Source organism: Macadamia integrifolia, chromosome 10, assembly GCF_013358625.1.
Source record: "Macadamia integrifolia cultivar HAES 741 chromosome 10, SCU_Mint_v3, whole genome shotgun sequence".
Taxonomy (NCBI): domain Eukaryota; kingdom Viridiplantae; phylum Streptophyta; class Magnoliopsida; order Proteales; family Proteaceae; genus Macadamia; species Macadamia integrifolia.
In genome coordinates this window covers 11,867,089-11,880,309 of record NC_056566.1, presented here as the reverse complement: position 1 = coordinate 11,880,309, position 13,221 = coordinate 11,867,089, and the positions used below count along the sequence as shown (strand labels likewise).

The 13,221-nt window shown below is 41.4% G+C and overlaps 1 protein-coding gene across 1 annotated transcript in view; it reads right to left on the bottom strand.

Moving 5' to 3' along the window:
• Positions 1-1,346: 1,346 nt before the first annotated feature.
• The window catches only part of LOC122091806 (glutathione reductase, cytosolic), a 29,341-nt gene continuing 17,466 nt past the window's right edge, over positions 1,347-13,221 (bottom strand). The window contains exons 16-17 of the mRNA XM_042661955.1: positions 3,068-3,121; positions 1,347-1,664 (exon numbers count right to left, since the gene is read on the bottom strand). Of these exons, the coding sequence (XP_042517889.1) occupies positions 1,569-1,664; positions 3,068-3,121 (150 nt within the window). The 3' untranslated portion in view covers positions 1,347-1,568. The remainder of the gene's footprint in view (positions 1,665-3,067; positions 3,122-13,221) is intronic.

Here is a 13,221-nt window from a genome sequence, read left to right as displayed (position 1 = left end):
TTCAAGGTCGGGCCGAGATGACCCTGACCCTAACCCTAATTGACCCTAACCTTGCCATCAAGGGTTGGGTATACCCTGACCTTGACCTTACAAAATATGAAATAACTTAAAAAAAAATATATTCATAATAAAAAGCAAGAGAGATCATTTTTTTTTTTTGATAAAAAACAGCAAGAGAGATCGGTGAGAAGATATATTGGGAGTTTTGAGGTATCAATGACTCAATGTCAAACAATATATAAAATTAGGTTAAATTTAGGGTTAACATCAAGATCACAACCACAGTTAACATCATGGGCAAAAATCAGGGTTGGGTTCAAGGAGGGTTGGGTGGGCCAAAGACATCAGCCTTTACCCACCCTGACCTTGACTTAGGGTCGGGCCGACCCTTAGGGCCAAAATTTTTGGGTTGGTACTTGTTTGGGATCAGGGCGGGCCAAGGGCAGGTTCGGGCCGTCAGGGCCAAACTTGCACCCCTAGCTATGTGGACCTGGGATGTACACCCATGTTTTGGGATTCATGTCTGAGTGCTCCCAGCCGTTGGATGGTTAGTTAGGCACTAATTGGGAGAATTGCTAATTGGAGAGGAGCTGGATCCATGATGTGATTTCGTTGGTGGAATGACCATTTCTTAAGGTTTGGGAATATGTAGAATAAGCTACAAACCTGAAGAAAATTATGAATGAATGGTAGATAGTCGCCTAAAACTTACTTGGCTCAATTAGCTTTCATATTAAGTGATTGCAAAAGACATACCATAAAATGCAAATTCTTGGTCCCCAAATTCTGAATGAATGGTAGACGCGGTCTCCTACAAACCTGAGATGACTTCTCTACTTCTCATTAAAACAATGCATCACATTATGAAGCAATGTTGTACAGTTTAAAATAAAATGACTGGGTGGCCAAATACAACCTTTGAATTTAACCATAAGGACACTAGCAATCGAATTCAAGTGTCAATATACCTCTTGAGAATGCTCATTGTCAGATTGTCTAGCTTCAACTATAATGCATGCACTGTTGGCCGTGAACTTAATTTATGAGCATGAAAAACTTGACATATTGAAGATGGAATGGCAGACATGTCCTGAAGATCTGTTTGTGAGTTTCATATACGGATTTGGATTGATTGATCACTCAACGGGGTGACACCCAAATGATTGCCCTTGCAAAACCCTGCTTGGGTGACCACATCCTTATACTTCTTACTGTACTATATGGGCAGTTAAAATTTGAAAAAGCTATAAAAAATAAGCACTAACTAAAGAATTGCAATCAAATCGTAATATTGGGGGGAGGGGGGTGTTTAAAAACATGCCAGGAACAATCTGCAGCTGAAAATATTAAAGACAAATTTCAAATTTAATGCTATTAAATGTTTCCTTTTGTGTAAGAAAACGAATACACCATTCTAGTAAGAAAAGAAGGATATGATTTTATCATGCTAAAGACTCAACCAGACCAGACTTAACAATCTTTATTTCCATTTCGTGTGATGTAATACACTATCTAGGAAGAAAAAATGTCTTTCAATTGTTTCCATCATTTTGTTTGATCTGTTATCTTCACAGATTTGTCTTTGGTTTGAGAGCTCCTGGAACATGCCTTGATACAGACCGCATTGTCACAAATTCTTCTGCAGCAGAAGGATGGATGCCCACCTGTACCAAAGTTACAAACACAATCAGTTATGGAATGAAAATCTACACTAAATGCAATTAGCAATGATAAAATTCATGTTCAAACTCTAAAAGATGGTGAAAGCATTTTCAGCGGCATTCAAATGGAGAAAACGAAGAAAAAAAATACAAGGTGAAGTGCAGGTAAAATAATTTGTCCATAGGAAGTGCTGTAGTATCCTTCAGGTGCCCTATTGGTATACCAATATAAAAGGAAAAAGTCAATAAAACTGAGATAAGATGGTAGGAACCCTGAACCCAGTAATCCATCATTCACTAGGCTTGGAATTTGTAATGTTTTTTGTCTTTTAATTTTTCAAAATCTTCACTATTTCCATTCTTCCAGCTGCTATAATTAGTTTACCTACTACATCATTCTAACTAGTTTCACCTCAACATTCAAAACCCAGAGTTAGTTTTCTTACATCTCGTACTTCAATCTTATTTCATATCCTCATACAGTTTTCCTGTACTAAAACCTCTCTTTTGCCATCTCAAACATGAAACTTCATCAACACCCTCAATTACACATCATTGAACCCTAGTTTTCTTGACACTAGCTGAAAACCTAAATATTTTCCATCAAGTAGGCCATATGAATTCCATTATCGATCACACGGTATTTAGAATCATAACTTCTACCAACTTATGGCCACAAATGACAAGTAGCCACTTCAAGACCAAATCACTTTTAGCTTATCCCTTGTCCTTTAGCACCTTAACTTGCATCATATGATCCATTCTTGCTGGTCCATTCATTGATCTTTGTTGCACAAGGCCAGGCAGCTTGTTCAACCACCATTTTTCTTGTCACCAACAGATGCTACTTCTAAGTTCCCTCCAGTGCATTCGTTACTCATGCCACTGATCCATCTCAGCATTCTCATCTCACTACATTGTGTTGCTTCTTCAATGCCTCATTAAGCTCGATTTTGTACCAAAGAATTACTTATTAAGGCCATTCAAGGAATAGCCTAGGGCCCCACTTCAACAAAATGCGCTGCAACTTTCCAACAAGGCAAATAATATTAAGCCACTTTCTATCTCGAAGAAACATAGCAATGCTGATCTAGGTTTGACATGTAGGCAACAATCCACCAATTATCCAAATGCATTGAATTTCCAGGAATTTTACTGGACCACTGTAACCAAAAGCAGACCACAGGGGTTTGCTCGGTTGGCAAAGACGAACACCTCAATTAAGAGGCCATGAGTTCAACTCTCCCTGGGGCCTAACTATATATATATATATATTAAAAAAAAAGAAAAAGTGGAATATAGGAACACTTATCCTCCAGGTATAGATAATAGAGTACAAAAGAAAAATCTTGCAGAGCATTCAGAGCTGTCCAATGCATTAAATTTTGAAGAGAAGGTTGTCTCACCGTGCTGTCAAATTGTGCCTTTGTTGCTCCACACTTCAGTGCAATAGCAATTCCCTGTGAAGATAACCCAAAATGATAGTAAATTCAAAATAAAATAAAATAAAAATAAGAAGTAGCGTGAGTTTGAGTTTTATAGACTTTTTCAGCAAAAAACTTGAATTGAAACCATGTCAGACTTTTATCTTGAACATCACAGTTTTCAAGCCACATGGAGGGCTAAAAGCAGCCAATTAGACCAACATTCAAATGATTAAGAATACGCAGTGGATATGTACATAATCTTAGTTCATATATCCGATTTGGGCTGATTCCCAATCAATGGCATGCATTAGAATTTTAACTTTCTTTTCTTTATGCCTCATTGCAGAGATGAAGATTGCCACATATGGGAAGATGGTAAAGAGGCCAAAGATGTGTATCACTTCTGGACAACCATCTCAACATCCAGGTGAGAGAACCTAATCACCCTAAAACCTTGCATGAGTGAGTGACATAGCTTGCCGAGAGTCCAGCCCACCCAAATTCCAAGTCTCAGGGTCCAGTATAAGACTTATCTGACTATCACGACTCTGGCTGGGTCTTCTGAGTCCAAGGAGTGGGTCAAATGAATCATTTAATCATTTTTCTAGGATGTCAGTTGGACTTGAGCTCGAGCACAACTATTATAACTATGCCATAGCAACAGAAAGCCAACCAACAATCAGGTCAAAATATTTTCACAACAGATCTATATTTGATCAAAAGGCTCTCTTTGCTGGAATCCGATTGTAAGTATACTTCCTATCCTTAAGCAAATGATTACCAGGAAAATCGGCAATGGCTGTAGCACTTTTTTCTGGTATGACCCATGGATTTTCAACACTCAAAATGTGTTTATCGAGGAATTTTTGGAGCCTCACTACAATCATAATAATGGGGACATCAAGACGTACAGCCAAAGGAAGAAGAAGACCCAACCTTCTTTGTGGTTGGAGGATTAGAAGAAGGAAGAAGAAGAAAGGAAGGCTCGATCCAGCCTTTCCAACGCTGGATCAAGTCCTCTCCTTCCAAATTTTGCCAAGATTGTGTGGCCCCCACCAAATCTGATAGTTTAGTAGTTTTATTTCCTAGGATTTTGTTTATTTGAGTCTTTAAGTTAATTAGGAAACTAAGTAATTATCCTATTGATTCTTTTAGAAAGTTTCTTTGTTTATGAAATAGCATTCCTAGAATAATCTTTTCCTTTTAGTAATTAGTCTCTTATTTATGTAAGGCCATTGGCCAAGGTTCTAATTGAATGAATGAAGATTATTGAAGGCAAAACAGCCCCCTCCCCCCCAAAAATCCCCCTACGAATTCTCTCTCGCTGCCCTCTCCCTCTTCTCATCTCTCACGGATTTTTCTCCCATTCTCCTTCTCCCTTTCTAGACCTTCACCCCTCTCTTTTCTGTTTTCTGTCTTCCCTGTAGCTGCTGCCCTATTGCAGAAATTGTTCACCATCATTAGAGATTATCTCCATCGAGAAAACCCCCAACTGGGTTGCTGCTGAAACTTCTCCAACAATCAGGACTGCTGTTCTTTATCAAGTAGGGTGGGCTGCAACTTTTGGAGGACCTCGAGTTCTTCTCTTCTCCTTAGACTTCAGACAACAGGGAAGTAAGTAAAGAACCCCCCCCCCCCCCGGTTCTACATTCATTGGCCTCCCATTACCTCTATTAGTCCCCACTGAAATCTGAACATATACCTTTTCTTTTTTAAGCCAATACTTACTGTTTTCCCTAAAGAAACTTCTGCTGTTTTACCTTTCATTAGTTGGTTGATTTTAGGCATTGTTTGGTTTACTTAGTTTGCTTAATGTCTTGATAGAATCGTGCTAAACTTAATACATAGTTGCTGCCATGTTCCCTACCCCATATCCCCACCTGAAACTTAAGTGAGTTTATGTGCTTTTATGCTTAGACGATTATTGTTCATTGCTACATTATTCATTTATCTCACTTTACCTACATGTCAATCTTGTTTGCTAAGCTTCCCTTACCCTGTCCAACCCAAGCCCCTTGAGTCTACCTTACTTGGCTAGTTAACCTTGTAGGAAACCTAGTCACCTAGTCACCTCCTACATCATCTTGGTATCAGAGCATGGTTTTGTCTAGGTTTAGGGTAATTAGGTCTAGTCTCCGTCACAATCTGTCCGTAGTCAAGTCTGAGCTAAGAGAGTGATACCATAGATTAGAGGACACCCTTTTCTTTCTTAAGTTGGCGGGACCAAATAGCATTGGACGCTATTCCCTCCAAAAGCACATACTTGAGAGGGAGATTTTTGACCTCAAGATTGAAAGGGCTAACTACCTATCTCAATTGGAGATTCTGAGTAGACCTTGAGTCTTTGGTGGCAACCGTACCGTGGCTACCCATCTCCTTATATCTACTCGTAGTGGTAGAGCATACCAGAATATGTCTAACCTCCTAGCACCTCCACCCAATCTGAGCAACTGGCTGAATTTGTGAAAGTCGTCCAAGCCATACAAGAAACACAAGCTGCCCATCTCCAAGCCCTTACTGATAAGTTGGCTGCCCTCGAGACAAGTGCCCAAAACCCTGATGGACGGCAAGGCCGTAACACAACTGGCACTGAACCTAGGGGCAGAGGCCCTAACCCTGAGGAAGTAAACGAGAATAACCAGACTGATGGTTATGACTAGATAGGGGATAACTTCCAAGGCCTAGGGCGTGGTAGGGATCGGGGTAGGGGTCGAGGCCCACTGCCAAGACGTCAAGCCCTATATGGAGATGATGAGGGTTATGAGCATCTTGATAGGGGCTTTGATGTCAAACATATGATTAAGGGGGATCCCCCTACCTATGATGGTCAGATTGATGCTAGAATCCTTTTGGATTGGATCAAGCAGATAGATAGGTACTACGATTTCTACGATATGGCAGAGGAAGTATGCTACCAATTTGCTAAGTTCAAGTTTATTGGAGCTATCCAGGACTTCTGGACAGACCTAGAGTACCAGGAGGACCACCTAAGACTTGAGCCAATCACCACTTGGGTAGAAATGCAAGAGCGGCTCAAAAGGATATTTTTGCTTATCACTTATAGGCTCCAGTTGTTGAATGAAATGAATACCCTGAAGCAAGGAAAGTTGACTATGACCAAGTTCAATGAATTGAAAATTTGAAGCCATATTCGGGAGGATGTTGAGCAAACACTATCCAGATTCCTTACCGGGCTTAACTCCGAAATTCAGTCTCGTATGACACCCCACTTGGTGCGAGACATTCCACAGGCCTTCAAGATAGCCTTTGAGGTGGAATCCTCTATGAGAACTTATTCTCAGAGGAAGAGCTTCCAAGTTGGTGAGTCCCAATTTAGAAAACCACCCCAAGGCTCAACTGGATTCCCAAAACCCACTGCTGCACCACAACATCAATTTGACAACAAGGGTAAAGGAATTTTGGGAGAAGCACCCAAGAGTAGTGGGCAACAACAGTGCTTCAAGTGTCGCGGATTTGGTCACTTCTCCAGAGTGTCCCAATAGGAATCTTTATGTGGGAGAGCAGATCCCTGAAGAAGGTGACCAAGAGGGTTTTTAGGACTATGAGTATGAGGACCATAGACCAGATGAGACCATATCTGATGAGGAAACCGAGGAGGCCGGTGACCTCAAGCTCGGCATTGTGCGTTGCATGGTCTCACAACCTAAGAGTAGCGATGATTGGCAACAAACTAATATTTTCATCACTTACACATGTCATCAGGGCAATAACTACCACGTCATCATAGACAACGGGAGTTGCATGAATGTGGTCGCCAAAAGCGTTGTTGCTCGAATGGGCCTCAAACCTGAACCCCACCCTAAGCCTTACAAGGTTGCCTGGGTTGATCAGTCCACCATTCCCGTTAATCTAAGGTGTTTGGTTCTCCTACACTTTACAGGATATGAGGATCGAGTGTGGTGTGATGTCCTAGAGATGGATGTTGCCCACATCATCCTAGGTAGACCCTGGTTATATGATAGGGATGTCACCAATTACGGGAAGTCTAACATCTATGTCTTTGAGTTCAAAGGGAAGAAGATTAGACTGACCCCTAGTGCCCCTAGGAAAGTTAGGGTTCCTGAACACAAGGGAAGTACATCCAAACCAAAACACTCAACATTTTAAATCAACAACAATTTGAAGGAGAGTGTCAAGAGTCAGGGGTGATTTATGCTCTAGTTGCCATACAGAGTAATACCGATAGGTCACGGTTATTCACTGAGGCTCCTAGAGAAGTGCGACCCTTGTTGAGGAAATTCGAGAGGTTATTCCCTAAGGAAACTACCTGATGAGTTACCTCCTATGCGTGATATCCAGCACGCTATTGACTTAGTTCCAGGATCTTCTCTCCCGAACTTACCTCATTACCGAATGAATCCCAAAGAACACACCGAACTCAAACGGCAAGTGGATGAACTGCTACAGAAGAGATTCATTAGGGAAAGCCTTAGCCCGTGTGCTGTACCTGCCTTGCTCACGCCAAAGAAAGATGGCACCTAGCGTATGTGTGTTGATAGTAGGGCCATCAATAAGATCACCATCAAGTATAGGTTCCCTATCCCTAGGCTTGATGACATGTTGGATATGATGGCCAACTCTTCGATCTTTTTGAAGATTGATCTCAAGAGCGGGTACCACCAGATTAGGGTTAGGCCTAGAGATGAGTGGAAGACAACCTTCAAGATGAAGGATGGCCTCTTTGAGTGGTTAGTCATGCCTTTTGGCTTGTTAAATGCACCTAGCACCTTCATGAGAATAATGAATCAAGTGCTTCAACCATTCATTGGCAAGTTCTTAGTGGTTTACTTTGATGACATCATCATCTATAGTAAGACCCCGTCTTCCCACTTGGATCACTTACAGAAGGTTTTTCATGTGCTCTTATAAGAGAAACTCTATGTCAACCTCAAGAAGTGCACCTTCATGAGTGATCAAGTCATCTTCCTAGGATTTGTTATGTCAACTCAGGGAGTATCTGCTGACCCTGAGAGCGATTATAGAGTGGCCTGAGCCAACTAATGTCCATGAGGTAAGAAGCTTTCATGGCTTAGCCACTTTCTATAGGAGGTTCATTCACCGGTTTAGTTCCATTATGTCTCCTATCACTGATTGCATAAAAAAGGAGTTTCAATGGACTAAGAATGCTACGAAGGCCTTTAATGAGATTAAAAAGCTTATGACTGAAGCTCTAGTCCTGCGTCTCCTAGATTTCTCTAAGGTCTTCAAAGTGAATTGCGATACATCTGGTATTGGGATAGGTGGTGTCCTAGGACAAGAGGGCCACCCTATTGCCTATTTTAGTGAGAAGCTTAATGAAGCTAGGCAACGCTATTCCACATACAAGGAATTCTATACAGTTGTCCAATCACTGCGTTATTGGCGACATTACCTTTTACCGCAAGAATTTGTGCTATTCTCTGACCACCAGGCTCTGAGATACCTGAGTGCCCAAAAGAAACTTAACCAGAGACATGCCAAGTGGGTTGAGTTTCTCCAAGAGTACACTTTTGTACTCAAGCACAGACCTGGTGTCGAGAATACTACTGTAGATGCACTGAGCCAAGTGAACATGTTCCTCAGTCGCACCAATGCTAGGAGTTGGTCTAATGTGCTACTCCAAGTAATAAGTGTAGAGGTTGTAGGGTTCGAGCGAGTCAAGGACCAATACCCCACCTATCCTGATTTTAGTGAGCCGTTCACTTCCTTGAGTGAAGGCAACCCGGTCAACCGCTCGGACTACCTACTTAGGGAGGGCTTCCTTTTTAAAGGAAGCAAGTTGTGCATTCCCAGGACTTCACTCCGAGATTTCCTGATCTGGGAATTGCATGCTGGGGGAGTCGCTAGCCATTTCGGTCGAGATAAGACCATCACCCTCGTTGAGGACCGATTCTTTTGGCCAGGACTAAAGAGGGATGCTGCTAGAGTTGTGAGTCAGTGTAGGACATGCCAGACTGCCAAACAACAAAAGCAAAACACGGGTTTGTACACTCCCCTACCCGTTCCCCATTCCCCTTGGTAGGACCTTAGCATGGACTTCGTGCTTGGTCTACCAAAAACTTCGAGAGGCCATGATTCTGTTTGTGGTTGTGAACCACTTCTCGAAGATGACCCATTTCATCCCATGCTCTAAGACCTCTGATGCATCCATAGTAGCCAGACTTTTCTTTAATGAGGTTGTCAAGTACCATGGGTTGCCCCTCACCATAGTGTCCGATAGGGATGTTAAGTTCATCAGTCATTTTTGGAGGACCCTATGACGGATGATGGGCACGAAACTTCGTTTCTCCTCTGCTTTTCACCCTCAGACCGATGGCCAGACCAAGGTTGTCAATAGGAGCTTAGGGAATTTATTGCGTTGCCTCATAGGAGAACACCTTACTAGTTGGGATCGAGTACTTAGCCAGGCTGAGTTTGCATATAATAGTTCTAAGAACTGTACCACTGGTCTGTCACCCTTTGAGATCTGTTCAAGAAACCAACCCCGGGCACCCATAGACCTTATCCTAGTTTTGTCTAGTTCCAGGACCTCCCAGTTAACCGAGTCTTTTGCTCAGCAAATACATGATTTGCATGTAGGTATAAAAAGACAGATAGCACTGAGTAATGATCAATATAAGTCAAAGGCAGATGTGCACAGAAGGCTACAAGAGTTTCAAGAGGGCAATATGGTGATGGTTAGAATTAAGCCGCAACGTTTTGTTAGGGAAAAAGCGTGCAAACTACATGCTCGTAGCATAGGCCCTTTCAAGGTACTTAAGAGGATATGTGCCAATGCTTATGTCCTTGATCTACCAGCTAGTATGAAAATCAGTAACATTTTCAACGTGGAAGATCTTGTCCCATACCTTGGTGCCTCTACCATTACCCCCTTTTACCCTGATGATCTTGAGGACTTTCCTTTCAACCTTGATGATACTACTGAACCAACCCAACCACTTCCCCCAACTTCCTTACCACCTGTACCTAAGGTCACGAGGAGAACTGAAGAAGTTGAAGAAATCCTTGATGAGAGGATTGTATCCACACACACTGGAGGTTCTAGAGAGTTCTTGGTCAAGTGGCGTGGACGTCCGAAAATTGACAACACCTGGATCACAATGCAAGAAGTCCAACAACTCAACCCAAACCTACTTGAATATTACATGAGCTTTAATTCACTGGAGGTGAATTCTTCCAAGCCGGGGAGAGTTGATGGGGACATCAAGACGTACAACCGAAGGAAGAAGAAGACCCAACCTTCTTTGTGGTTAGAGGATTAGAAGAAGGAAGAAGAAGAAAGAAGAAGAAGAAAGGAAGGCTCGATCCAGCCTTTCCAGCGCTGGATCGAGTCCTCTCCTTCCAAATTTTGCCAAGATTGTGTGGCCCCCACCAAATCTGATAGTTTAGTAGTTTTATTTCCTAGGATTTTGTTTATTTGAGTCTTTAAGTTAATTAGGAAACTAAGTAATTATCCTATTGATTTCTATTTAGAAAGTTTCTTTGTTTATGAAATAGCATTCCTAGAATAATCTTTTCTTTTTAGTAATTAGTCTCTTATTTATGTAAGGCCATTGGCCAAGGTTCTAATTGAATGAATGAAGATTATTGAAGGCAAAACAGCCCCCTCTCCCCCAAAAATCCCCCTACGAATTCTCTCTCACTGCCCTCTCCTTCTTCTCATCTCTCACGGCTTTTTCTCCCATTCTCCTTCTCCCTTTCTAGACCTTCACCCCTCTCTTTTCTGTTTTCTGTCTTCCCTGTAGCTGCTGCCCTATTGCAGAAATTGTTCACCATCACAAGAGATTATCTCCATCGAGAAAACCCCCAACTGGGTTGCTGCTGGAACTTCTCCAACAATCGGGACTGCTGTTCTTTATCAGGTAGGATGGGCTGCAACTCTTTATCTTGCCTCGAGTTCTTCTCTTCTCCTCAGACTTCAGACAACAAGTAAGTAAAGAACCCCCCTTGTTCTACATTCATTGTTTTCCCTAAAGAAACTTCTGCTGTTTTACCTTTCATTAGTTGGTTGATTTTAGGCATTGTTTGGTTTACTTAGTTTGCTAAATGTTTTGATAGACTCGTGCTAAACTTAACACATAGTTGCTGCCATGTTCCCTACCCCATATTCCCACCTGAAACTTGAGTGAATTTTTGTGCTTTTATGCTTCGACGACTATTGTTCATTGCTACATTATTCATTAATCTCACTTTACTTGCATGTCAATCTTGTTTGCTGAGCTTCCCCTACCCTGTCCAACCCAAGCCCCTTGAGTCTACCCTACTTGGCTAGTTAACCTTGTAGGAAACCTAGTCACCTAGGAACCCCCTACATCACATAAGGATCTAGTAAGTATGACCATTACCAATTTGAATTGGGATACGAATCTTCTTTGTAGTTGCCTTCCTTCACATCTATCTTCTCTAATATCTACAATGCCTATTTACCACTGCGAAGATAGATGGTGGTGCCACCTTTCAAACAATGGGTCTCTCAATACCAAGATTGCTGCCTGTTTTATTCAAAAAAATTTACTAACTCAATCCACTGAATGCCATCACAGGTGTGCTTGCTTCTCACCTTGCTCCCAATGGTGGTGTTTTATCTGGAAAATCAATATTCTCCCCAAGTTTAAGTTGTTCTTTTGGAGAGTGTCTCTACGAGGACTTCTGACCAAAGCATTCCTGAATAATTGGATGGACATAGATCCAACCTGTGATCTATGTCTACATGGAAAGGACATCCTGCATGTGCTTTTTACATGCGAGTTTTCAAGAAGAGTGTGGACTGCTGGTCTGCTTGTACTAAGAATAGAATGTTTGAATTTTAATTCTGTTCCTTCCCTTCTTATGTACTTTTTTCAATCCTTTAAACAAAACTCTAGTGATCAGAATTTCTTCTTTAAGACTTTTATCCTTACCTGCTATTTTATTTGGAAACACAGGAATTCTGTCACCTTCGGATCCTCAAAACCAAACCCAGGAAGTATACTGAAACAAGTGCAATACTGGTCCAATGCTTGTTGCTCAGTTAAACCCCCCCTATACCCACCAACCTCCCCCCATGGATATGCTAAACCCAGAAAGAGCCACTTTAGTTTTCACTGTGGTGACAATTAACAATCCGTCGGGGTGGGTTAGTGCAATATTTTCTAACAACCAATGCTTATTTTTCTCTGCTAATTATTTGCTGATAGGAGAGGCTTTTGAAGCAGTTGCGGAGGGGATCTTAGTCGGGTTGGCAGCAGCACAACAGGCAGGATGGGTTATCCACGAGCTCTGGTGTGATGTTCCCTTTTTTGATGTTCTTATGGACCCTAACAATTCTTTGATGTGGCCATGGGCCACCATAACCCGTAGGTTGGAATTGGAGGAACTCTTATTCACTCCTATTTTTGTAATTAAACACCCTTCTGACTATCCTTTCCAGATCCTTAGAAATGCTGCTTGGAATACTGTTCTGTGTAAATCCCCCATTCGTAGTTGGGACGACATCACTTGACTGATGTACATTTTTCCATTTGTACAGTTTGTTTCTTAAAATAAAAAAAATAAAATAAAATAAAAAATAAAAAAAAAGAAGAAGAAGAAGAAAGCCAACCACTGCACCAAGCCCTTGTCTTTTGGATGATTTTGAGGGGATTTAATATTTATCCTAAAAACCCACATTAATACCCCAAATTTATTTTTGGGTTGCTGCACCACTAGAACATCAAAGTGTATGTTTCAATTCTGAATATTAGAACCAAGTCCTCTTCTCATCTGTTTCGTGCTCATACCAACGTAATTTATGTGTCGGTACCAAATTATCAAAAAAAAAAAAAAAAAAAAAAACATATGGTTCTCTATAACTTTTTTTCTATTAGATATAAATAATAATCACTTATGTACATGAGTCCCTAAGTCCCTCGACTCCTGAAGGTTTCAACTCAAGTAAAAATCTGAGTTGACAAGCCAGGAGGATGAGTGAAACCAATTTAAGAAACTGGGCTCCCCTTTGCATACAAAAAGATTGGATGGAATATTAGAAGTGCTTTATTGCAGCCAAGAAACAACAAAGTAATAAAGCCTCATGAGTCATGAGTGATAATGATAGCAGCCAGCTCTGAAGCCCAAGTGATACAGTCAATCCTTAGGCCCCATAAAGGCCAGCA